Genomic DNA, 27,827 nt, shown 5'->3' with positions numbered 1-27,827 from the left:
CATTACATAGAAGAAGTGTCAAGTAGACTCTGTCGTAATAATAGTTATAATAAAGATCGAACTCTTCCCTATACTAACTTGCATAGGCAACTTCACTATAGTTAAGATTACAGTATTTATATTATACATCAATATAAATTATAAAAGGTTCAAATTGTTCGAAGATTATAGATTTAAAAATTTTCCACACCGGGAATCGAACCCGGGCCTGTTGAGTGAAAGTTAACTATCCTAGCCACTAGACCATATGGGACAATAAAGAAGTATGATTTAAGAACCATATGCATATTATTATTTTACCATGCCAATTATAATAAGGCCAAAACAAAATCGTCGACTTGTTATTATATAGAGAGATCTCTCGCCCATAGTAACTGATATATGGTGGTTCCAGGGGTATCCGGGTTGCAGCGGTAGTTTATTCAATGTCGAACAACACACAAATGGCTAAATCCATAGTCAACATTGATAAATCTATGAAAATCCTTGTTTTCATTCTATATTCTATCTGTTGCCTGTGCAGTATAGAAAAATACAAAGAACTTGAAAAGAAAATTATAATAAAGAACGACATCTTGCCTATGCTAAATTTTATAGACCAATTAACTATAGTATAGGCTAGTACAGTTATATTTAAAGTAAATATATTAAAAATTCCCCCCAACGGGGATTTTAGCCCCGGTCACCCACGTGACAAGCGGGCATGCTTACCTTTGTACTATCGGAGACTTATGAAAAATATGTTATATATAAGATAACATATAAGACATGATAATCAAACAGTTCGTGGTATTATAATAAAGATCGAACTCTTCCCTATACTAACTTGCATACGCAACTTCACTATAGTTAAGATTACAGTATTTACATTATACATCATTATAAATTATAAAAGGTTCAAATATTCGAAGATTATAGCGTTTTCCCACACCGGGAATTGAACCCGAGCCTGTTAAGTGAAAGTTAACTATCCTAGCCGCTAGACCATATGGAACCATAAAGAAGTATGATTTAATAGCCATATGCATATTATTATTTCACCATACCAATTATAATAAGGCCAAAACAAAATCGTCGACTTGCAACCTTACTTTTGACACATTAGTTAAATCTTCATCAGGCTTAAAAACTGTTTTGCTAGTTTTACATGAAAGAACGAACCTTAGCCCATAGCAGCACAAATAATAATATCTAGGTTGCAGCGGTAGCTAGCAACCTATTACATAATCTGGGTTTAAGTGGTAGCTAGCAACCTAGTAAGAAACGCCAAATTAAAAGATGATCATTCGAAGAACAAACAATTTCTTATATTGGACTTACTTAGCTGCCTAATTCGTTGAGGTTCGTATTTTACTATTCCAAAGATGAAAAAGCCGTAGGCTTTTTCCTGTTTGTAATAATACATTAAAAGATAACCATATGTGACGTAATAAGTGAATGCAATATTTATATTTATATAATAATTATAATAAAGATCAAACTCTTCCCTATACTAACTATATATGCAAACTTGCCGTTCAAAATGTGCCGTTACTCGAAATAAGATGAAAATATGTAAATATATGGCTCCAAATATGTTGTTGCTGGAAATACGGTAAAAATATGTAAATATTTTGTTAAAAATATGTTTTTGGTCCAAATAAAATGAAGTTATGCAAATCTATTGTTCAAAATTTGTTGTTATTCGAAACACCATAGTTTTAGCATTAATCGTCATTAACAGTGGTAGTAATAGAAGTAGTAGTACAGTACTATTAGTATTTTTAGGAGCTGTACAATGATTAACAAAACAATAATGGTCTTTAATGACAGAAAGTGGACAAAAAGGGGGTCCGTCTTTTATAGCAGTAGTATTATTGAAAGTGTTAAAACAAATCTGAGAAGTAGTAGTATTAGTAGCAGCAGTATTGTACTGATTACAATACGGGGATTATAATTTTATAGTGGTACTAATGGTGTCATTACCATAGTGGTTGCAATGGTAGTAGTAGTAGTAGCTTCTGTGGTCGTGATGTTGGATTCTTTACTAGTCTTTTTGGTTGTGAATACTGGAAGGGACGTATTGGGATGCTATGGGATGTATGGGGATGTGTGATATTGCTCGTAGTGTAGCGTGTTTGTGCTGTTTTTTGATTAGTATTTATTTGATGAGCAGTTTTTTACTTTATAATGTATAATACCTAACCAGAGGATATAGCAGTAGTAGTAGCCGTTAACATACCAAGGCTTGAAATCAAATCCTTTATGTAATAAAGAACGACCTCTTGCCTATACTGAATTTTATAGGCCACTTAACTAGAGTATAGGCTAGTACAGTTATTATATCCGGGTTGCAGTGGTAGCTAGCAACCTAGTAAGAGACGATCACGTCCAATGTTAATAAATATAAAAACCCATAGCTCCTAAAAAAGGAGTCAGATCAAAACAAAAAGTACACCCTTAGAACCGCCTTGTCCGAAACCCCTGTATAGGAAACTTTCTTTCCCTTGGTTTAAACATCAAGGGAAATATATTGGCTTAAAAATCAAGAAAAGTGGCAGCTGCTACAACATTTTGCTTAAACGGGATATTTTTTTTTTTCTTTTGTATCCAGAGATAGCTTGGCACTGGAACATCGTAGAGTGTTGTTCAATGGCTCATTTTAAAGGAAATTAATTGGGTTAAAAATCTTTAGTAACTAAAATAAATTATTTCTAAAAGAGAATAAATTTTTCCACCAAAAACTGCATTTTTGATGTCTTTTCACACTGCAGTCTTTCAAACATAATCGTATACCAGTGGTAAGATTTGAACCCACGCCTCCGAAGAGACTGGTGGCTAACACCAGTTCCTTAGACCTCTTGGCTAGGCTGCCTCTCATAATTTGGGTTGCAGCAGTAGCTAGCAACCTAGCGAGAGACGATCAGTCCAATGCTAAGAAATATAAAAACCCAAAAGTCCTAAAAATACAGTCAGATCAAAACAAAAGTACATCATTAGAACTACCTTGTCTGAAACCCTTCTAGATAAATTAGAGCTATGACGTGAATAGAATTGCAATAAAAGACGATCATTGGAATAACAAAAATTTGCATACATTGGAATTAGTTAGCTACTTGATTGTTTGAGACTCGTCTCTTACTATTTCAAAGAAGAAAAGGCCGTAGGCTTTTTCCTATGTGTAATCCGGGTGGCAGCGGTAGCTAGCAACCTAGTAAGAGACGATCATCCGGGTTGCAGCGGTAGCTAGCAACCTAGTAAGAGACGATCACGTCCAATGTTAAGAAATATAAAAACCCCTAACTCCTAGAAAAATAGTCAGATCAAAACAAAAAGTACACCATTAGAACCGCCTTGTCCGAAACCCCTATAAAGGAAACTTACCACCCTTTGGCTTGAATAACAAAGAAAATATATTGGCTTGAAAATCAAGAAAATTGACTTTAACCACGTTATTCTGCACAAACGGGATATTTTTTTCTTTCTTTTGTTTCTAGAGATAGCTTGGCACTGGAACATCGTAGAGAGTTGTTCAATGGCTCATCCGGGTTGCAGCGGTAGCTAGCAACCTAGTAAGAGACGATCACGTCCAATGTTAAGAAATATAGAAACCCCTAACTCCTAAAAACAGAGTCAGATGAAAACAAAAAGTACACCATTAGAAACGCCTTGTCCGAAACCCCTATAAAGGAAACTTACCGCCCTGCGGCTTGAATAACAAAGAAAATATATTGGCTTGATAATCAAGAAAATTGACTTTAACCACGTTATTCTCCACAAACGGGATATTTTTTTCTTTCTTTCTTTTCCACAGATATAATAAAGAACGACCTCTTGTCTATACTAAATTTTAAACGCCACTTAATTATAGTATAGGTTAGTAATTCCACAGATAGCTTGGCACCGGAACATCGTAGAGAGTTGTTCAATGTCTCATTTTAAAGGAAATTCATGGGGTTAAAAATATTTATAGTAAAGAACAAACTCTTGCCCTTAGTTACCTATGTCTTGTCAAATTAGCTAATTAATTTCATCTGATTTTCTGTTTAAAAACAATTCCCACACCGTGATTCGAACCCAATCCAGTTGGTTGAAAGCCAACTATCTTAAACCACTAGACCATATGAGATATGTATAAAAAGCAAATTAATTGTTTTATGATCTCTTATAGCATAAATTTCATCGGATATAGCTGAAACCTAGTAAAGAACAATCCACGGCACATAGTAACTAAAAGTTTTATAATAAAGAATGAATTCTTGCCTATACTAGATTAGACACTCAACTTAATTATAGTTAATGATATGGTAATGATATGTTATAATAAAGAACGAACCCTCGCTTATACTAACTCAAATCTTTAATATATTCCGGGTTGCAATGGTAGTCACATTAAAAGACAATCGTTGGAATAACAAACAATTGCATACATTGGACTTAGTTAGCTGCCTGATTTTTTAAGTTATAATAAAGAACGACCTCTTGCCTATAATAAATTTTATAGGCCACTTAACTATAGTAGAGATTTGTAAGGTTTTATAATATCTTACAGTAAAGATCGATCTCTCGCCCATGGTATTTGATATATGGTGGTTCAAGAGGTAGCGGCCAGCTATCCAGATTTCAGCAGTAACCGGGTTGCAGAGGTTATAATAAAGTTACAATTAAGATTATAATAAAGAACGACCTCTTGCCTATACTAAATTTTATACGCCACTTAATTATAGTATAGGTTAGTAATTCCACAGATAGCTTGGCACTGGATTACAGTAAAGAACAAACTTCCTGCCCATAGTAATTAAAATAATATGTTTGCTTTGGTATAAAATACTACCAGCGGCATTATAGTAAAGAACGGGTCGTCTCTTACTATTCCAATTAATAAAAATCAATAGGCTTTTTCTTGTTTGTAATAAATAAAACCAAAGATGTTTGACCTTTGAACTAAATTATTACATAAAGGACCGATATAGTTCATCATAAATGGTGTTTGTCAATTATATTAATTAAAAAACTTTCCACAAAAAAAGTTTTTCAAAGAAAAGTAAAGAACTTAATATCCTAAATATCCTAAGTTGTTCCTGAGATAATGCTGATGTGCCCTTTAGATAATCTATATGCACTTAGTGTATTTTGATTTAGTTAAAAATCCTTCTTAACACTCCTTATAAGTTTCACCCTTATAACCTTAACTTTTGTAGTGGGAGTAGTTGCAGTATGCACAATGGGCCTTTTGGTTAGTTCAACATGTCCTGAAAGTTTTAGTTTAATACTCAAAGCCATTCCTGAATTTTTTCTGGTGCACCCTTTTGAAAACATACATGCACATAGTGTGTCTTGATTTAGTTCAATGTTCCCACTCAAAATTTCCTATAATTTTCACCTTAATACCCTTAGCCTCAATTATAGTAGTATTAGTGGCAGTAGTAGTACCAATAGTAGTAGTATGCATAGTCCTATAAGTTCCTATACAATAATAAGTTCTATTCAATGTAAGTTCTATACATAGTCCTATAAATTTCCTATACGTTTCACCTTAATACCCTTAACCTCAATTATAGTAGTATTAGTCGCAGTAGTAGTACCAATAGCAGTTGTATGCAAAGTGGCTTTTGGTTAGTTTAAAATCCCCCTCAACATACCCTGAAAGTTCCAAGTTAATACCTCACACTGTTCCTGAGATATTGCTCATATGCCTTTTTGACAACCTTGATGTGCATAGTATGTTTTGATTTAGTTTAAAATTTCTCTCAGTATTCACTGAAAGTTTCAGCTTATTGTCCTTAGCCTTAACCATAGTAGTATTAGTAGTGATAATAGTAGTAGTTTGCATAGTGCGTTTTGGTTAGTTCAACATCCCCTGCAGTATGTCCTGAAAGTTTTATGTATGTCCTGATATATAATCAGGACATAAATATGAAAGTATGTCCTGGTGTTGAATTATGTTAAAATATGCTATGTGTTTGCAGGTTGTTAAAAGGGCACATCCGCAATATCTCAGGAACGACTTAGGGTATAAAGTTAAAACTTTCAGGGCATACTGCAGGGGATATTGAACTAACCAAAAGGATTAATTTGTTTAATTAATAATATATTTAATTATTATGCATTTAATCTTAAAATAAAATCAAACTCAAACCAAAATTACGGAAAGATTGCTTTCATAGATTATAACAGATGTAGACTTGTCTTTATGAAATTTCCTACGCCTTAGAATAGTTTACAGAAGAAGTAGAGATATTCAAAGACCATCCTGCCTGCATAGATACCATGTTTTGATTTTATAACCATGTAAAATGTACCTCTTTCAAGACAGGACAATTCTTCCCCTCGAACTTAAGTCCCTTATATATTCAGACATTAAAAAAAATAGAATAGCGAAAGAAAAACAAAATTTAAAATTACGATCCAGCTGTCAAATTGACCCTCTTTCTTTTTATTGTCCTATTCAACTAAATAAAATGATAAGGTTCAAAGAAAAATTCGTCACAAGACTTATCAAATAGTTTGTGATAAAAAAAACTGGAAGTAAAAGTGACTTGGACCAATATTCACCAAAATTAAAAATGGAATTCTCATGACAATTGCTACACCGGCAGCATTGGCTTTTTATGCTGATTCTAAATATTTAATGTTGTTTTAGTTTATTGTTACCCCACCCAAAACCAAAAATCTGAGAAGATTGGTCTGATTTTTGAAAAAATGGGACCCCCCCCCCAAAAAAAAGAAGAGCAAGCGTTCTTATTGAAAATCTCTTTATTAGATACATCATATCAGGGAACCCTACCGTAGAGGTTTCAAGCTCCAATCTTCAAAATGTAGAATTTTGTTGTTGTTTTTTTTCAGAAGAAACATCGTCGATGCATGTTTATTTGTTTTGTTTTTTCCTATGGGTGATTGTATTAAACGAAAGTCAAAGATAATTCGGAGGGAGCTCATTTAAATTTAAAGCTCTTTTTTAAGTGGCCATACAGATTGGACCAGGAGAAAGTCTTGTTTTCTTGCTATTAATTAAAAAAACTGTTTCCACAAAATAAGTTTTTCAAACAAAAGTAAAGAACTCCATTAAACAAAAAATGAGCAAAAATATAATTTAAGTGAGGCCTTTTAGGCAGCTCAGGCATGTCCCCATGTGGTAGATATGGGAAAATCCCCCATATGTAAGGGTACTCTTCGAATAACTAACTAGAAGGTGCGGAACAAGGGGGGACCCGGTTCTTAAGGATTCTAAAATAAAACTGGGATCCCTAACTGTGGGGCCAAACACAGTTAAGGAGGAACTAGGGCCCCTTTTATGGTTCTGTGCTGGGCCCACCGGCGCGTGGAAACGTCCCGTCAGAGTCAAACCCTGGTCCCAGCTATGGGTAAATTAGTCAGCGAGTAGAAAGCTGTGAGAGCGGAATACTCTCAAGATGGAGGAAATTAGCCACCTGCAAAAGACAGAGAGGAGTGGCTTGCCGCTGTCCTACAATAGACATAAAACCCTCTTCTTTTAAGTTATGGATCAGTTGAAAACAAAGAGACAAAACCGTGCTACCGCGTCTGGGGTAACCGACGGAAGGAAAGATATACCAGTGAATGATAATGTTACTATGTATGGGGCAGCCGATGATCTGACGACCTAAAAAGAAAATATGCGAACTCGGCAGACGATGACGATTCCCATTGAGGATGATAGCACTCTACCAGGAGAAACCCCTATTCTGACACAGAAAGCCCCTTTCTACCTGGGGACTTTGAATGTGCGAACTTTGGCAAAGCCTGGGAAACTAGAGCTAAGTGTCAAAGAGCTCGAGGGGTACAGATGGGACGTTATTGGCCTCTCGGAAACTCACTTGCCTGGTTTTAGGAGAACAACGATGCGGTGACATCATACTTTCATACTCTGGCAGACCTGATGGCAAACACCGACAAGGCGTTGGCTTTCTCCTGACACGCAAAGCGAAGCGCGTACTCATAGCCGCAAAGTTAGTCTCAGAGTGCCTTATGATGATTCGGCTGCGAGCCAAAGTATAAAACGCTACCACCATCCAAGTGTATGCCCCCGACTCCTCAAGACCTCATAAAGAAGTTGACACCTTCTATCAACAACTTCAGTCTGTAACTGATGAAGTCCCAAAGAAAGATCTCCTCGTAGTAATGGGTGACTTCAATGCTGTCACCGGAGAAGCCACACAGCTTGAAAGTGATGTCTTAGGAAAATTCGGTCTTGGGAGGCGAAACGCACGTGGCGAACGTCTAATTGAGTTCTGCAGGGATAATGATCTCTTTGTTACGAACTCTATGTTCAAACATAGAAAGTGAAGAAAGGCAAATTGGATATCCCTATATGGAACGAAGACAAAACTGATTGATTATATCCTCATCTCAAAACGTTGCAAGTAATCTGTCACAAATATCACCGCCTTACCTGGAGGAGACGTAGATTTAGACTATGTCCTTGTAATGAGCAAATTGGCTAAACTCCGACTGAAAACCTTCCTGTAAAGAAAAATAAGATCCAAAGACTCCACACCGATAAACTGAAAGAACCCATCACACGCACCACTTTCCTGCAGTCACTGGAAGAAAGTCTTGGTCCTATACTTGAGTCGCTCCCGTCGACCATAACCCCTGACATCTTAGATGCCCTAGTTGAGAAACTGAACAAAGCACTCATAGAGAAAGCTAAGGAAATCTTCGGCCAAAAACATAAAACAGAGACCCTCTGTATCAAATATTATTTTATATATCTTGGCGAAAAAACGCGACAGGTATTCAAAAAGTGAGACCGATAAAATAGGAATAGGTATAAGCGAATACAGCGGACTCAAAATAAAAAGATTTGATCTGCCCTCAGAGATTACATACGGGAGAAGTGCGAGTCCTGCGATAAGGATTTAAAGTCAGTAAACAACCACAGAAAATAAAAAACAATCAAAGAATTCTCAATGAAAATGTCAACCGTCACTACAAGCATCCTGGGCAAGCATGGTAAGCTCCTCAATGACAGCAGGGCTATTAAAGACAGATTGAAAAGCTATTTCAAAGAGAAACTGAATCAGCTTCTTACCTGCAACCCTAATGTGCTGTCAGGATTTTCCAAGCTGGAATGTGACCCTAGCCCCCCACCTTTACTTAGTGAGGTAAGAGGCCATTCACAGTCTCAAGAACAATAAAGCCCCAGGCCCTGATGGTATCCCTGCGGAGCTGCTTAAAGTTGGGTCTCCTCTAATAGAGGACCTACTACATAAAGTGGCTGTCGCCGTGTGGTCAACAGGCCATTTCTCAAAAGCATGGGCGAAGGCAGTCATCGTACCGCTCCACAAGAAAGGCCCTAAAAACGACTGTGAAAATTACCGGCCCATAAGCCTTACAAGTCACCCAGCTAAAGTTATAACAAGGATCCTTCTAAACTGAGTCAGAGCAATAACAGACAATATCTTCAGCGACTATCAGGCCGGTTTTTTCCCTTGACGGTCTACCACCAACCAGATCTTTGTAGTGAGGCAACTTGAAGAAAGATAACTTGAATCTGGCAAAGGAATTCTTCAACTATTCATTGATTTTAAGCTGGCCTTTGATCTAGTATGGCGAAATGGACTTTGGCATATACTAGTCAACTATGGGGTTGCTGAAAATATAGTTAACATAGCCAAAAATATATACGACAATTACTGTAGCTGTGTTCAGACCCCAGAAGGCCAAACAGAAGAGTTCGCTACAACTTCGGGCGTGCTACAAGGTTGCATACTTTCACCGCAACTTTTCTAGCTATTTTTAAATGCCATACTGTCCCTGCTTGAAAACATTGTAGGAGTGACCGTTAAGGGTACAAACATCGATACCCTAGCTTATGCTGATAACCTCGACAAGCTAGCAGAAACTGAATCCAATCTACAAACCCAAGCCTCCGAACTTGAAACAGCTGCAAATAGCTTTGGTATGTTCATAAATCCAAAGAAGACCAAAGCGATGCGCACCACAAAAGACCCAAACCCATCCACTGTCCATGTCGTAGTAAGTGGCGAAGAAGTCGAATCGGTGACCAAGTTCGTGTACCTAGGGAGCTTAATATCATCAGACAACAACTGCTCCGACGACATAAAACGAAGAATTGCCCTTGGAAGTGCAAGCTTCAGGAGGCTACTCCCCCTCTTTAAAAATAAACACCTATCTATGCAACTGAAACTTCGACTTTTCGACTCTCTAATCATACATGTTGCCATGTACTCCTGCGAAACGTGGACACTGAAAGTTGAAGATGAACGCAGAATTTCGGCTTTCGAGACAAAATGCCTCCGACGCATTGCCGGAATCACATACCAAGACAAAGTTTCGAACGAAGACCTTCAGAAGCAACTGAAGCAGGAAATTACAATTCTCGAAAAAGTACACCTGGGGCAGCTTGGTGACTGGGCCACATATAGCCAATGAAAAACTGGTGCCTTCCAAAAGTTGCCTTCGAAGGACGGGTTCACGGTAGCTACCCACCTGGAAGACCTAGGAAGAGATGGCGTGACAACTTTGGAGATGACCTCTTATGCCTTCTGAGACAAGCTGATGACCGGGCTTTGTACAGGAAACTGATCTAGGAACGTGTGAAGGAGATGGCCCCAACGCGACCCTTGAGGACGTCAGGGACATAAGTCAAGTCCTTTTCTGAGTTCATGGCTGATTTGAATAGATTTAGGGGAGGTAGAAGTGGGTACCTAAATTACTAATGGAAGCGGAAGTTAAATCACAACAATACCTGATGGAAAGTAAGGACTACACTTATAATTGTATCTTTTTACGGTCTCCACCTTGTCTGACCTACTATAATAGAGCTGGGGCACAGGAGTTTCAAGACCTCTTGTTATCAGCCTTGTCATTAGTCAAGCTTGTGGAATTCATTTAATTGAACCAGGTCGACAGCTAAACATATGGTTTCTTTTTTGTGTCTGTGCTCGATCGGATATAATGGGGGGGGGGGGGGCAACGTTCTTGACATATGATACCATTATGAGACATTTTTACATCTGAATTAGATTCGGTTGGGATTAGGTTCTTGCTTTGAGTTTCGCCTTTTGGAGGTTTAAGTCCATTCCACTAGTCATAATCGTATTGGCTATTTGTCAACACTGCCTCCTATGCCTTGAAAAAACGATTCGAAAAAAACAATTACATTTTATAAGTGAAAATAGCGACATAGCTATTTTAACTCAGAGCTATGATTTATGTTTGACAAATTTCTTAACTTCTTACGACAGAAATCACATATCGTTGTTAAACCCTTGTCTAAAATGGATCCTATCTTTCTTAAGTCCCTCTGTCGTTTTTTGCAACTGATCTCTGCCTGCTTAAAAGTAAATAAGAGGGTCATTCTTCGTCTGATTCTAGAGAATGGTTTGAGATGGATGGTTCCAATTACCGCCGTATCAGAAAAAGATCGGACTGTGCCATTCGCTACATTTTTGCTTGATAGAGAGTCAGAAGACGTTATAATCGACCCCAAAGTAGCAGAAGGCTGGATCAAAGTTAATTATGGACAGGTAGGTCACTTTTTTCTTATTTATAAATTGAGGAGCTTAAGACTTGCTATTGATACTTTGAGTGCCTTTAAATCAGTAGGCTATTGTTCGTACAGTTTTGTTGATGCAAGAACACAAGGAAATGATTAAGTCGGTTTTCGGTTAAATCGATTATTATGAAATCATCTCTTTAAACGAGCAATAATTGTTTATTTATTTATGTATTTATAATGTTTTTCTTGAAAACGGCTCCTTATTTTTTTTTAGAAAATTGGCAAAAAACATTCAGACGAAAAGGTTCGTGTGAGTGACGTTATATTTATGAATACATTCGAAAAGCATAGATATGTCATATTTTTCTCAGTAGTGGTTGTACCGTTTTTAGTGTCTATGATGCAGGCAACATTACACAAGAAGCGTATGATTGACAAGGAAAATCATATGATTGATGTCATATTTATGAGTACATCTGATCAAAATAGTAGGATAGCCGTCTTGTTCAAAATAGTCCAAAGATCATATAACAATGCCTCCAGGGTTGATATAACCAACCATATCCGTGGGACAAGGGTTGTAAGTTGTGCCCTTGAGGCATATAATTTTTTATGGAATGGGTGGTCATATAAATTTTGGATACAGTATTTAATTGGTAATTAGAAGTTATAGTGTAATTTTTAAGTTGAAGGGCAACAAACATCCAATCAAAGTTTTGAGACATATATTTTCTTCCGCATTATTGAAAGGTTCATTAATTATGCCTTTGGGTATTTCAACCCCCTCCTCCCCACAGTCCTTGGGACAAGGGCTGTAAGTAAATTCGTTCATTATTTACATATAGTATATGTAATTGACTTTCCATAAAGATTATTATTACTTTCCAAAAAGACAAAGGGGATTCAGGTGAGCCTTTCAGAGAATGTTGAAGGAAGTGTTGAACTAAATTGAAACACGTTATGTGTATGGGGGAAGGTGAACTGAATCACAACACGCCGTTTGTATGCAGGTTGTCAAAAGAGCGTACCAGCCATATCTTAGGAACAGTTTGGTGTGTGAGGTTGAAACTTACAGGGCTTTTTGCGGAGTGTCGAATTAACCAAAAGACAATATTTGCATCCTATTGCTACTGCTTCCACTCATAATACTACTACTGCAACTATTACTACTGCCACTAAAACTAATGCTGTTACTATTACTGTTGGTACTACTACTACTGCTACTAAAGCTAAGGGTATTAAGGCGAAAATTTGGGGAACATTAAAACTGTATTGAACTAAATCAGAACTCACTATGTCCACACAGGTTTTTAAGAGGATGTATCAGCAATGCTTCAGGAATGGTTGATGGTATTAAATTGAAACTTTCAGCGTGTGTTCAAGAAGATGTTGGGGAAGCCAAAGGTGCTATGAGCATACTGCTACTAATGCTTCTACATCTGTTGCTACAACGTAAGCTAAGGGTATTAAGGTGAAACTTTAAAGGAATATGTAGGTGGATGTTGAATTAAACCAAAACGAGCTATGAGTATGTAGATTTTCAAAAGGCTGACAAAGCTAATGATAGTGGATTTTTCAGTTTAATATATACATATACTGATTTTTATTCCTTAAAGTCTTAGTAATTTTATATTTATTAAACTCAAAAAGGCGAAAATATTTTTAAGTATTTTGTTTTCATTAAAGTGTAAGTTATGTTCTGGTCTTGAGAAGGCATTGGGGTTGTCAACCCTGCTCATGCTAATCACCTACCACAAAAAACTACCACAAATCACCATCAATAAGTAAATGAAACCCGCAATAAAGAGAAATTACAATAAATAACCGAGTCAAACTCAAACCCACCAGAAATCAACATCAGTAGGGCTGACAACCCCCAAGCCTTCTCAAGACCAGAGCATAATTTACTCTTTACTGAAAAAAAAATTACCGTGGGTTGTCAGTTTAATATACGTATACCGATATTTATTACTCGAAGTTTTAATAATTTGTTATTCATTAAAGTGGATCAGTTCATTTAAAAGGTACTTTGTAATTTGTGGTAGTTTGATGCTTGGAACTTTAGTTGACTTTATTTTTGCTCATTTTTGGTTTAATGGAGCTGTTTACATCTTTCCGTTTTTTTTTCTAGAAGAATATATAGTTTGGCTTGCTATTTGTATGTTGGAGAAAATTTTTCACCGATGTTTAATAGTATTGTTTAATTTAATTTTATACCTTCTGAAGTTGACGTGAAAAAAAACATATCATTCCCAAATGAATTCATCTATGCCCTTTGAAAACCTGGATACACTTATATTCTTTTAATTTATTTAAATTATAAGAGTGGAAGTAGTAATAGTAGTAATAGTAGTAGCCCCGAAAGTTTTAACTTAATACCCCCAGTCGTTCTCGATATATTCCTGAGGTATCTTTTTGGCTCTTATTATGCACAGTGCCTTTTGATTTAGTTTTAAAGCAACATTTAGTTTTAAAGCATTATGGGGCAGTTACATAATTGGTTGGGGTTGACATACCCAATATCCATAGAGACATTGTTACTGGACCTTTCTACTATGCTGAACAAAATGGCTGTCCCAAAATTTTTGAAAGAGGTGTTTGGAAAATGAATGGGATTAGAAGGAGAGCTGCTTGCCCTCGAGTCTATTTTGACTCTTAAAAAGGGCACTAGAACTTTTTGATTGAATTCACCATCTACCTAAATATTCCTTGAAAGCTTCAACTTATACTTTTAGCTTGTGTAGTAGCATTAGTAGCAGTGCGCACATAGAACCTTTGGTTTCTTTAACATCCCCTTCAGCACACGCTGAAAGTTTAAACGTAACACCATCAACCGTTCCTGAAGCATTTTTGAAACGTCCTCTTGACAACCTGTCTGGGCAGTGTTTTTCGATTTAATTCTATACAGTTTCAATATTTCCCAAATTTTTGCCTGAATACCCTTAATTTTAGTAGCAGCAATAGTACTAGTAGCAGTAGAACTAATAGTACTAGCCTTAGCTTTAGTGGCGGTAGTAGTAACAGAAGTAGTAAAAATAGTAGCAGTGATAGTTGTATTAATAGGAGCAGTAGCAATCGAATGCAAATATTTTCTTTTGGTTAGCTCCACATCCCCCAAAACAGGCCCTGTAAGTTTCAACTTCACAAACCAAACTGTTCCTAAGATATTGCTGATACGCCCTTTTGACAACCTGTATACAGATGGCATTTTGTGATTCAGTTCACCCCCTCCAGGAAACATTTCTTGAAAATTTCACCTTCGTATCCTTAGGCATAGTCGTAATAAATAGTAGTCACAGTAGTGGTATTAGCATTACTAGCAGGGCCGTCACCTATGGGGGGGCGTCCCCCACCCCCAATATTTTTGGTCACCCAGTAAAAAAAGAAGTCGGTAAAATCGTGGCGCTTAGCGCCACGATTTTTCTGACGCCCTTAAAATTCTTTGTTCGGTTCAATATACCACGAAAATACTGACATCTCATCTACAGAAATTTCGAACTTGGTGAGTAAATGCAGCAGTTTTACCGACTCCTGCCATGATTTTACAGATGGTGCCATTATTTTCCATTTTTTTAAATAAATAACATTAAAATAGTGACATGATATGTACCGAAATCTTAATCTCGGCTGTAAATGCAGAGGTTTTATCGAGTCGTGCAGTGATTTTACGTATTGTATTCGAAACGGACATTATACTAATTTTTGACAAAAACAGTCGGTAAAAAGGACCAGCCAGTCGGTAAAATCTCTGCCCTCCCCCAAACATTTTGGCTAGTAATGACACTGATTACTAGTAGTAATATTAATGTAATAGCGGTAGTACTAGTATCATTAGTAATATTAACCTATTTTTTTTTCAAGTATTTGCAATAGAAGTAGCAGTTGATGTAGTAGTAAATAAAGTAGTGATAGTAATATTAGTAGTACCGTGCATATATTGCCCTTTGGTTAGATAATCTTCCCCTTTTAGCATTATCGGAAAGTTCCAACTTAACACCCAAATCAATTCTTGAGATACGGTCTTTTGACGATATATTTGCACATAGCATCTTTTGATATAGCTCAAATTTTCCCTCAATATTGTAAATGAAGTAGTGTGGTAATAGTAGTAGTGGTGGTGGTTTTAGCAGTAGCGGTAGCATAGAAATATTGCCTTGTTGATCATCAAGTGAAAATGACATCATTTTATACAATCCTGAAAAAGCCTTATGCCAGCTTTGCCTCTCACTCAGACTATCTGTCTTGGCTTTGTCCTCAATTGGCCAATGGCTTGATGGCAACTTGATTTTAATTCCTTGTAGATATAGCCACGACATCGGAAAACAAAATAAAACAGTGCATGAAAGCCACAGGTTTTGGTCATCAAATCTTGTAGTCTGTTCCGGTTTTGAATAATAGGTTTATCCTTGCTTTCAATATAGGTCTTGATATGAGGGGTGTAGAGGGGAAGCTGACAAGCTTTTCAGAGTTGTATAAAAATGATTATATTTGCTTCTTGATGATAGATTATCATCGCAGGGCAGAACTAAGGCATATAGTCATATAATAAGGGTAATTTAGATAGTCTTATCAGTTATGTGAGCCACTAGAAGGCAATTGGAGACCAAAAGTAATTCAAAGATTTATGACCCACCATGTCCGCAGGATTTACAAGCGAGAAGGCGAATGAGATTTCTAATTAAAAACGTTTTTAATTAAAAACGTTTTTAATTAAAAACGGGCAAAGGTTTATTAAAAAAAAAAGTTTTTCTGAGGAAAGTAAAGAGCGAAGTCGGTATCGGGCGTACTGGTACCGCGCACATTGGAGTCACGTGTATTGATATCGGTTTTTTTCAATAATGGTTTTGTCCCTTCTATATGATTTTTTATTCAAAACGGGCTTAGATTAATTAAAAAAACAAATTCTGAGGGAAGTAAAGAGGGAAGTTGAAACTTAAAACCAACATAATTTATTACTTCGCTGCCTATCTAATATATAGTGATAAATCTAATGCAAATAAAGAAACTGGTGATATTTCCCCATGTTAGTAGGAATATAGGATTTTTGGTACAGTAAAAATAAACCATTTATAGATATTTTTAACAGTATAAGAATAAACCATTTTAGGAATGTTGCTTGATTTTTTTTTTTTTTTTTTTGGTTTAATTTGGTATCGCTTCTGCACAATGAGCTCAGTCCAATGATTGACTGTCGGTTTGGATCTGAAAAGGGTACTCTATGATTATTTTGTAGACAAGTTCGAGGTGATCTAATCTTGGTAGTATTTATTTGCATTACTTTTATCAACATATGTTAGATAGGCTGTGAAGTACTAACTTTTGTTCATTTTAAGTTTCAACTTCGCCCTTTACTTCCTTGAGAAAAATTTTCTTCTTTAAATTAGTTTTGTTAAGAAATAAAAAATGATACCATTCTAGGCATGTATCTACTGAGACAGACGAACAAATATAAGGTTGATTATAGTAAATTATGGCCTCGTAGGAACTAATTTTCGTTTTTATTGGCGTTTGATATGATTTTTTATATTTGTAGCTGGGATTCTACCGTGTTAAATACAGTGAAGAGCTACTGAAACGTCTTGTTCCACCTCTCAAGTCAATGACGCTGCCCCCTTTGGACAGACTCGGAATTGTTACTGATCTTGATGCTCTTGTAAGCTCAAATTTTAATTTAATCATTTATTTTCACCGAAAATGGTAAGCAATCAGTGCTTGTCGTAACAATAAACTTAAAAAAAAACATCGCTAGCGCTGAAGAAAAAAAAAAACAGAACAGAGAGAAAATATGAAAAATAATAGCAATATGTGCATCAAAAGCTTCTGTGTAAAAAGTCTGAAGTTCAGAAGTACCTATAGATATTTATTAGCATAGGAAAATGTATAGTTTGAGAATGGGAGGAGAGAAAGAAATCTGAACAAGAAGAGTAAAACTTGCAAATTACAATAGGGGAGGGCTGTTAAAGAAAAAAAAAAAATCAAATCACTCCAACTAGTGCCAAAATTCAATCAATCGAAATTCTTGAAATAGCCAAATGGTGTAGAATTATCGATAAACGTGTATTTTGCCGCTTGGTTTCAGAGACCATACTGCCACGTTGTGGCAGTTCTTAAGTAGAGTTTCCAGTTCTTAGCTTCTTCGAGTTCTATGACATTAGCATTTTTGAGTTCTTAAGTAAAAATTACAGCTAAGGACTATCTAATATCAGTACGTGTTGCGTTTGTGGCAAAGTGACAGCAAATATTCTGCAAAAGTATGGCACTAAGACAGGAGGGGGGTTTGATAGACATTTTTGCAGAAATTGTTTAAGCGTAATTTTAGTAATAGAGCTTGGCATTGTGGTGCCAAATATGACTCTTTATGAAGGACTTGGTTCGACTCACTCAGTAAATGCATCATAAAAGAGTGGTTTAGGCTTATTTTTCGGATGGGCAAATACAGTTTACCTATAGTTATATTAAGGAACACTGAAGATGGCAAGGAAAAGGCCGGAAGTCCTTGATTACGTTTGGGTAAGTCATTTTTCAAGAAATGGCTTGAAATATCTTGAGATGGCGGCCAAAGCAGAAGCTAAGAACAGGATGAGATTAAGGGGGAGTGCTTGACAATGTGTTTTCTCAAGTGGTTTAACGCTACAACGAGTTTATAAGTAGTAAAAGCTAATGGGGACTAGTCTTTGAAATGTAATTCAAACTCTAAGACTGCTTTGTTATGAATTCCACATTTATATATATATATATATATATATATATATATATATATATATATATATATATATATATATATATATATATATATATATATATATATATATATATATATATATATATATATATATATGATTGGTATATTTTAATTCTAAACCAGCGTTTAACCGCTTTGTTAATTGCTTCAAATATTTATTTCATTAAAATAATCCATTCTACATCTAATCCATTCAAATTTAGAACAATAATTAAATGTACAACTCCCTGCCAGTGACTGTCGGAATCGTGATTGTCGTGGTTTTCCAAACGATCTGAATTGAACGAAAATCAGTAAAGTTCGTCTCTGAGACAAAAAAAAATCGAATCTTTATGGAGCAATATGCAAGCAGCACTACCGCTTAATTTGCCGCCATATTATGAAATAGGTCAATTGAATAATAAGAAAATGACGGCTTTTGCTTCATAGGCCTACTACTTGTTTTTTCTGCTGTAATTTCTATAATGTAATTTTTTTCTTCCTTTGCTTTATATAAGAAAAATCGCTTTCCTCAATCAATCATTGAAGTTAGGGTTATTCAGTTTTGCGGTTAATATATATTTTCCTGATTTGCTTTTTCTTTCTATTGCTGTATCTTGACCATCCTATGGAATTGTTTTGTTATACCAGAACTTACATATTTACAACCAGGCACATACACGAGATCACATCCCGGAGCTGGCATTAACTTAGGAAGGCAACAAAACTTCTTAAAATCGGCAGATTATACAGAAAATATAAAATATTGGAGAAAGCCTGCAGAAATCTTAATATTTCGTTAATTGAGATTTCTCAATAGACGTCTCTTGAACGTCCCCTACTCCTTTGTATGTCCCTGACTTTCTATGCATAATTCAAATATAAAATGTTTCAAAAATGTGGTTTTATACCACTTTCTAGGGCTATAATGAGGGAAAGGTTGAGATGGCTAGGACATGTTCTGCGAATGAAGGATGACAGATTGCAGAAGATCATCCTTTTCGGCCAACCATCTAGTGCCAAACGAAAAACAGTTCGTCCCGGAATGGGGTGGTAGGAGGTCGTAAGGAAGAATTTAAGGTCAATTGAAACGTCATGAGGGGGTGAAGAAGGAAGCTTTAAACAGGTTGGGATGTTTGAGGAGCGTATGTAGCTGTTTTTGCCTCATATGGCTTGGTGTGGCAGTGAGATAGTAATAATAGTTGATTATGTTTGTACTTTTTATCGTTATTTTGTTAACACCAGACTTACGTAGGGTTCGTGGCCAGATTCCCAAGAAATCTCCAAGCATTTACTGGAGAAGCATTTACATATTTAGCCTTTCAAGGTTGGAGAGCCTGTTAATGTATTTTTAATGAATAGCCTAATATATTCGTTTAGAACACCGATCCACATAGGAAGATCACTGAATGTAAAACATATTTTGACTTTAAACAAAAAAGTTAGAATGTACAAATGATGAGAACGAATTTTGGCTTCTTTTCACATGATTAAGTTTTGAGCATGCTTTTCGTTATTAGTTGTTCAGCCTGAAATTTGAAAGAGCAAAGAATTGAAAGTCAACTATTGCATACCTGTCTAAAACCAATGGGTTGTTAGTTTGGTTACCCAAAGGGTTTAGTTTTATCGGTAATGAAAAAAAGGGAAAACGACGAGTAGTCTTAGAATCGAAACAATCGATTGGATCTTTAAATCAGAGTCGGAAAATATTTTTGACACGGTCTCGTAACTGCTTTCTACACCTTTAAGTGTATACTCTTATTTTCTGTTTTATTTGTTACCTCTTTTCTATTGCATCTTAAATCACTTTCAGGACTGTATCTAGGCAGGTTGCTAGATCTGACTAAGTTTAAAAATCTAAGAGGTTCTACTTGACCTATGGTTTTTTTTTATATATGATAAGATCTTACTCACTTTTTTACTGTGAAAAAAAAAATATATTTTATACTTTTTTGTTATATTTTTGTGTAATGTATTCAATGGTTGCAAATTATAATACTGATACTTTTTTTAGGTCCAAGCTGGTAAATCTAGTACGGTAGATTTACTAGAATTATTTTGGGCCTATCAATCTGAAGATAGTTATGTTGTCTGGTCTTCTATCTGTTCAGGTCTATCACGTTTGCAAAATATTTGTGAGACAATGGGCTACAAGAAGCCTATGGATTCTTATATTAGAAAATTGCTTCAAAACGTTTTAAGTATGCTCGGATGGAACGCTGTAGAAGGAGAAAGTAAGTCTGTTTTTCTTACAGTTTCTAGTTGCATTCGTTGTTTTAGTTCAAAATTTGATGAGCAATGTTTGATTTCGGTGTATAGGATGCCCAGAGGTCAAAAAACGTTACGTCCGTTGGCATTCTACTAGTAGCTTTGCTTCTATAGCATAGCCAACGCCAGACATATCATTCAGATCTCCGCTCTCAACACTTTCCTACAACCCGGTTGGGGACATGTGCTAGCGGCTGCAAGATACCGCAAAGACTGGAGACTGTTGTTGATGCTCCAGGTGCCTCTGGATGCATAGGACGATCTAAGGTCTACAGCATAAACAAGAGGTTTGTATCAACAGAGGACTAACCCAAAAGTACCTCGGAATTTCTCTTACTTTCACTGAACTTGTCTTACTTACTTGAATTAATTCAGCGTTGCCAAACGTCAAGAAGAAATAGTACCTAAGTCTTAGACCAAGTCATTCACTAAATAGTGCTATACTGCTTGTCTGGTGGATAGAGCATTGGTATTATTTAACATCGTATGGATGCAGTTTGTTTCTTTCTTTATGTAAATTGTATGCTTGAGTGAACACATCAGGGATCGCAACAATGTCACATAATTAGCGAAAAATATAACAAAACTGCACTCTAAAGAAAAGTAGACAATTGTTCAATTTTGCTTTTATTTCTTCTTTATAGTCTTGAAAATGGTGAATTTAATTGTATTCATGGTTCATGATTTGAGTTTGGACGCACCCATCATTACCTGTCGATGTGCTCTCTAAAAACAAATTGTAATCACAGACGTCGGATTTGCCCAACTTGTATTGTATCTAAAGGAAATAAAGAAGGAAGGGGAAGTAAAAATATAAAAAAGAGAGTACAAATATGGAGAAATAAGACAGAGAAATATGTATCAGGTAAAGAGTTGAGACGGTTAAAAACCAATATAGAATATAATTAGCTAAATAAAGTCTGGGAAAGCCAAAAGAGAGTAAAGAGGTTGAAGAAAAGCCAATGCAGAAGTTACAAAAGCCCAGTGGAGAAATCTGTTCTAACTTCCATAATGTAAATGCTTGCTTGTTGACAAAATCCAAATAAAAAAAGATAAGTCCATGTCAACTAATTAGAATATTTCTGCTCTCCTATTGACAAATTGACTTTTTACGCACAGCTCTTCTATTTTTGAGATTGGATATGTTGCATGTGAAAAATTTATGCATATATTTGGCAAGTGCCTGTAAGTATTGAAAAAAAAAACAACCGTTTATCATTATATGTAAATACCGACAAAGGTAGAAAACATACCAAGAAGCCCGAGCTAGTATGAAGAGAATCTGAATTCTAGTTTTGGGGTCATCGGCTCTAGCTTGGCCTTGTTTTTTTTCCGTCAGTAAAAATTAAAATATTGAAAATATATTCCTTTTAGTTAAAGTTGTATTTATGGAGCAAAAAAATGGTTTTGTGCGTGCACATGGATAAAAAATTCAGGTTTCTCTTCGAAAATGAGTGTTCAAAGTTACACTTTTGCCAAGCCCATCCGGTTCTGTCGCGCTGCTGGGAGATTGAATTAAAACTTTCCGTTACAGTTCTGGTGATCGTGGGAGGGCCGTTCGTCAAGATAACTTCGATTTTGTGTTGATGGGGAAGGGGGACACAAAATCTCTGATCCTCACAAAAGAGTATGCGCCATGATGTGTTCTTTTTTTTATGCCTTTCATCAGACACCCTTTGCTGCCGGTAACGGTATGTTTTGGGTTTCGGAATTTATCGCAATTGTAAGTGTCAAATTGTACAAGTTTGAACAATTTGTCAACGATTATATTGAAAAAATAAGATTCTTTCACTAATTTGTGATTAACTCAGTTCTTTCACCTTTTTTGTTTGGTTAAAAGCAGCATAGAAACAAATAAACAAAATAGCTTTTGATGATATTCGGCTATATGTCTATTAAAACTAGTGATGGTCTTAAGTAAGGTCAAGCCTGGACTGTGCACCACTTTAGGCTCCACTAAAAAAAAAGTTTTCGTTTCCTTATAAACCCATCAATGCTAAATTTTTTTTTTTAAATCAAAAGAAGTTTGTAAATTGAGAACTAGCCGATTTATAAAATAAAAATAAGGCGTTTAAAATAGATATCAATCAGTTATCATTTCGCATTTGACCTGTGAACATCTATTGATATTTAAGCCCGATTAAATTTGGAATAAATTACAGTAGATTGCAGTGACCGTCAGTTTCGAAATAAGTGAAATAATAAATTGATATTTACGGACTATTTTACCATTTGGATATATTTACTCACTCATATAAGGTCATCCATTATTTTACTATCTTTTTGATGTGATAATCTGATTATAATTCAATTTTGCTAATCAGCGAGCAGAAGAGGGGAGTTTCTTGTCGCAAGGGCCGGTGTACCTGCCGGGAGTGTTAGTCCCTTAAACTGCGGGGATCTGGTAGCAGGAAACTACGCTTCCTTTGCTTATTGGCATCTATTTGATATGATTTGTGCAGTGAATAATGAATAGTAAAATTATTGTTTTCCCAGTTTTAGATTTTTTGCAGTTTAATTGTTATAATTGAGTGATTGAAAACGAAATGCCGAAGATTTGAAAGCAGTTTTGCCTGGACATGGCGAGTGCAATTGAAGCTAAAAAAAAACTCCTCTACGATACAGCCGTACCTGGGATTGAGCTTCCGAGAAGACAGGGGCCGAAGGCTTTGGAAAGCCATCTGAAAGGTATTCGTGAAAAGTGATGATGAAGACATAGACCTACCGATGTTTGTAATTCGTTCTCCAAATGATGTACCTGTCATCCCTGCTTTGGTTTATTCGAGTTTGAACGCGAAATTGAATAGAATGGAACACTTCCTAAAGAGTGTTTCAAGTATGTTTGATTCGTATGATAATCACTTTCCACCACTGCCTGCCCGTGCAACGCCGTCAACTGACTCTCACACTACTGTTGTTGCCTCTTAAGCGCCGCAAACACTAAACGACCCGATAAAACGCAAAGAAGTGCTCGATAAAGTGAGCTGTCATGATGCAGTTACCAAGCTGAGTTTGCGAGGTGACAAATGGCTAATCAATGTTAAAAAATATCCTGCTGAAGAAATCAAAGAGTCTATTTGAGTGACTTTAGCATAATCTCTATCCCAGGTGATAACGAAATAGTTTTTCAAGATAGTCAGAGGAATATCGAAGGGATTAGACCTCTCATTTTCGCAAGGATAGCCAGGTGTGGGGAAAGCTATGCGGCTTGGTGACACTGGGACGGTTAAGCTTGAGTTTTGTGATTCCATGTCAAAAGCCAAGGCTATGCAAAATGGTGTTAAAATTGGGTATGAATATTTATCTGTGAAAGAATATTTGTCGGTACCTCGGTGCTGTCTAAAATGCCGTTCGTCAGACCATAGAGTAGCTGATTGTGCAAGTTTGGTTGCGAAGTATGCACGCTGTGCGGCCCTCATATTTCTACCAAGGATTCTCCCTGCCAGCTTGATGCAAGATGTGCCAATTGTGGTGAAAATCATGCCTCCTTTAGTCTTAGATGCAAAGTGCAGAGAGATATCATTGCCAAGAAGAAATGATTGTGCCTGTTTCGATTGTTTCGCTTAATATAAATGGTACTCGTTTAAAGGAGCATATGATTGATGAACTGTGTGACCAGTTTGACATAGTATGCCTTCAAGAACACCTCCTGACTTCTACTAGCATTAACGTGTTAAAAAGAAGTCGTAATCATTTCCTTTTTACAACTAATGCTGAGGTTACTTTTGGTAGACCTTCTGGAGGCCTCGCGTGTATTGTTAAGAATAACCTGAGTTTGCTCTCTTCAGTTTGTTTTCACAACGATTAATTCATCATTGAGGTTTGGTTTGGTAGTACTGTTCTGATAAATGTGAATCTCTGGTGCCACAAAAAAACTATTTCCGCTTTAAATCTGCATATGAAAGCCACTGCAAATATTAAGGCTATTCTTTCGTCTGTTGTATCGATGGGTTATGATTTCATACTGGTTGGTAACTTCAACACAGATATTACAAGTCAGTCAGTTCGATCCGATATAGTCCTTGATGCTTTTTCTGCTAATAAAATAGTCGAGAAAAGTGTTGATTATTCATATATTCACCAATCTGGAAAGTCTAATATTGACCGTGTAGTTTCCTCGCCAAATATTAATGTATCGACTGTTCTTGTTCACGAAGACGATCGTGATATTGACCACCTCCCGATTTTGTTCTCTGCTTCACTAGTCGCTTCCCGTTCTACTAGACCATTTACACAAAGTTATAAGTAGTTTTACAGGAATAACTGGAGTAGAGCTAATTTTGCACTTTATATTACTACGTTGTCCGCGTTATTGGGTTCTATAAAAGTTCCTTACCATTTGCTTCAAGTTACTGACCATTTCTCAAATGATAAGCAGTCTCTAAATGAATATTATGATAAAATAATTTGGTGCTTAAAACAAGCAGAGGCGACTGCTGTACCTCTAGAAAAGATTAAAGTTAAAACTAGAAAACCAGAATGGGTTCTGGACCCAGAATTAAAAGTTATAAAGAATAAAGCTAAGTTTTGGCTACGATTATGGGTGTCTTGCGGTCGGCCAAATCGAGGAGTTGTCTTCGATCTGAAGCAAAGTACCTAGCGTGCTTATAAAAAAAGTTTACGGCAGTCTAGGGTATCTGTTTTTTATTTTCCTGCGTCGAGAAAGGAGTGGTTTCATGTTATGAATTCGGATAAGCTCAGTTGTGATTTTTCTGAAAGTCCTATAGCAGTTCATACTTGGGTGTTGTATTATAATGATATTTTCGGCAAGGTGAACCAGGAACTTGAAAAGCTTTTTAGTAACTTTCTTGAGTCGTGTTTGCCTAGTCATATTTATCAGAGTAATGTATTACCAGTTTATACAGTTGATATTGGTCAAGCTATTAAGAACATGCAATCCTAGCTCTGTTGATCAAGACGGAATTTCTTCTTATCATCTAAAAGTAGTTTGCCCAACTTTGATAGCTCACCTTCAGCTACTGTTTCAGATATGTTTATCTACTTCTATGATGGTTCCCAACAGTTTTCTCTGTGGCACAGTCACCTTGGTTTTGAAGCGTGGAAAAACTTTGTCAGAGTGTAGGTCTTATCGACCAATTACTGTTTCATGCACTCTTAGCAAAATTTTTGAATATATTCTTCTCCCTTTCATTTCAGAAAATGTTAATTTTGGTGAAAACCAATTTGGCTTTCAAAAAGGCTGGGATGTCAGCACGCCCATCGTGTTCTAACTTCCCTCCTGTTGCAATCTGTTAAAGATATATCTCCTCTTCATATCTGTGCTCTTGATCTTTCGAAAGCTTTCGATAGTATAGTCCACTCACATGCATTCTATTCCCTTTTTTCCAACAATATTAGCCTTTCTATTGTTGTTTTGTTACAGTACTGGTATTCGAACTCTTTTATTCGGGTAAAATGTAATGGAGTAGTTTCTGATTCAAAGGTGTTTCTTCGGCGTGGGGTCCGTCAAGGTGGTGTGCTTTCTCCAACAATTTTTAAGCTATGTATAGCTCTGATTCTTTTATCTTTGCTTTCAAGTTTTATTTCTGATGGAATTGATGTCTCGTAACTCGTTTATGTGGATAGTGTTTTCCATGTAAATCGTTCTAAGGCAGAACTTTCACATTTTGTTAGCTGGATCTCAGACCAGTTCAGACGGATTGGGTTTAGGTTGAATGTTGATAAGTGCGAATATGCTTCATTTAATTCGAGTGCGAGTCTCCTTCTTAACTGTGGTTTTTTCTCTATTCTCTGTGTCTCTTCTTTTCGGTGGCTTGGTCTTCACATTACTAATAACCTCAAAACACTTCGGGCTCTAACGGTTTCTAATGCAAAAAAAAAATTCAGATAGGATATTCAAAAATTGCTGCAAATTGAGGGAGGCATAATAGAAAAGCGCTTGGGAAATTATATTCTTCATTTTGCGATCATTCTATTCTTTTTTTATCTGTTTTTCTTCCAATTCTGAAGCCTAAAGATCTGAATTCTATCCAGACTTATTATTTTAAATTTTCTCGGTACCTTTTGTGCCTCCCTCCGTGGTTCCGGAACCGGCATCTAATATCGCGATTCGGCCTCTCTGATTTACGGGAAAAAGTGACTGTGTTTGCGGAAAAGCTGTCGTTATCTGCAGGTCTTACTGCGCAATAATTTACGTCGTTTTATGTAAATAATTGTTTTGTGTGCGTTTTTTTTTTTTTTTTTTTTTTTTTTTTCTTGATATACTCCGCTTCTTTTTTATAGTGGGTAATAAATTATTATTATTATATATATTTTTTTTAAACAACTTTTTTCTTTTTTTCAGAGGTTACAACTGGTTCATTCCGTGCAAGAATCCTGCTTTATGCTGGTTTAGCCGGTGACAAATCTGTTCTTGAGGAATCGCGTCGTCGCTTCAAAAGACACTTGGGTGGCGTGGAGTTGATTCCAGCTGACCTTAGGGCTGCTATCTATTGCATTGTTATGGCATTTGGTGACAAAGAAACATTTGAAACCCTGAAAAAGGTGTGCCTTTTTGTTGCTCTTTGACTCTTACCCTCCACGCTCTTACCATGCTCAGGAACCATGTTTGTTTCTGAAGCGTGTCGAAGTGTTCGCAAGAAGAGCGAAATAAAAAACATGTTTAAAAAAAAAACTATTTTAAAAGGTTTTGGTAAAGATTAAGAATAGCGGCTCTCCAGACGCAGAAATGCTAGAACAAAAAAGATACATTTTTAGATTGCCAATTGTATGCTCATTTTTAGGGTTTTATTCGTGTTTTCGACAATCCATCCCCAGACCCCCCTCCCCCTAAGTGACTCATTTATCCCATCCCTAGGCTCTATAATAAATCAACGTAAAAAACAATGACACTATTAATTTATAATCCACAGCATAGTTACGTTAATCATGTTCCTTCTATTAATACTCACATTTTTAACTCATCTAACTTTTTTTTTTTTTTTTTTTTTTTTTTTTTTCTATGGAAAATTCAGCAATTACAGTCAGGCTAAACTAAATATATCTGATTCCACACAGAGTAACTGTTTTTAGAATGGATCAACCAATGGAAAGAATAACAAACAAATATATCGTTACTTCTATATATGTGTCCAAAGGGGGGGGGGGTGCATTGTCAGGGTAATGATTAATATGTTAAAAAAGAGCGTAAAATAAGGGATTTAATTTTACAATTTTTATTTTATGCTCTATAGCCTAAGCCTATATAGGGGGGGGGGGGGTCAATTTTCAAAAACGCGTAACAAAATCATAAAAATGTGCATAGGATTAGCAGTCTAAAAATGTCTCCCTTTTTTCAGCCTATCTCCTTCTGGAGAGCCACTATTTTTAACCTCTATCAAATGTTTTTTTTTTAGATATGTGTACGTAATTGAG

The 27,827-nt window shown here is 36.1% G+C and overlaps 1 protein-coding gene across 1 annotated transcript in view; it reads left to right on the top strand.

The window, feature by feature from the left end:
* Positions 1-27,827, top strand: part of LOC148956335 (puromycin-sensitive aminopeptidase-like) — a 107,605-nt gene that overhangs the window by 60,552 nt on the left and 19,226 nt on the right. The window contains exons 8-11 of the mRNA XM_089104757.1: positions 11,341-11,492; positions 16,998-17,117; positions 20,200-20,419; positions 26,758-26,957. Of these exons, the coding sequence (XP_088960883.1) occupies positions 11,341-11,492; positions 16,998-17,117; positions 20,200-20,419; positions 26,758-26,957 (692 nt within the window). The remainder of the gene's footprint in view (positions 1-11,340; positions 11,493-16,997; positions 17,118-20,199; positions 20,420-26,757; positions 26,958-27,827) is intronic.

This window comes from Artemia sp. Qi Xiang Cuo, chromosome 1 (genome assembly GCF_049724085.1).
Source record: "Artemia sp. Qi Xiang Cuo chromosome 1, ASM4972408v1, whole genome shotgun sequence".
Lineage (NCBI taxonomy): Eukaryota > Metazoa > Arthropoda > Branchiopoda > Anostraca > Artemiidae > Artemia > Artemia sp. Qi Xiang Cuo.
This window is presented reverse-complemented; position numbering and strand designations above follow the sequence as displayed.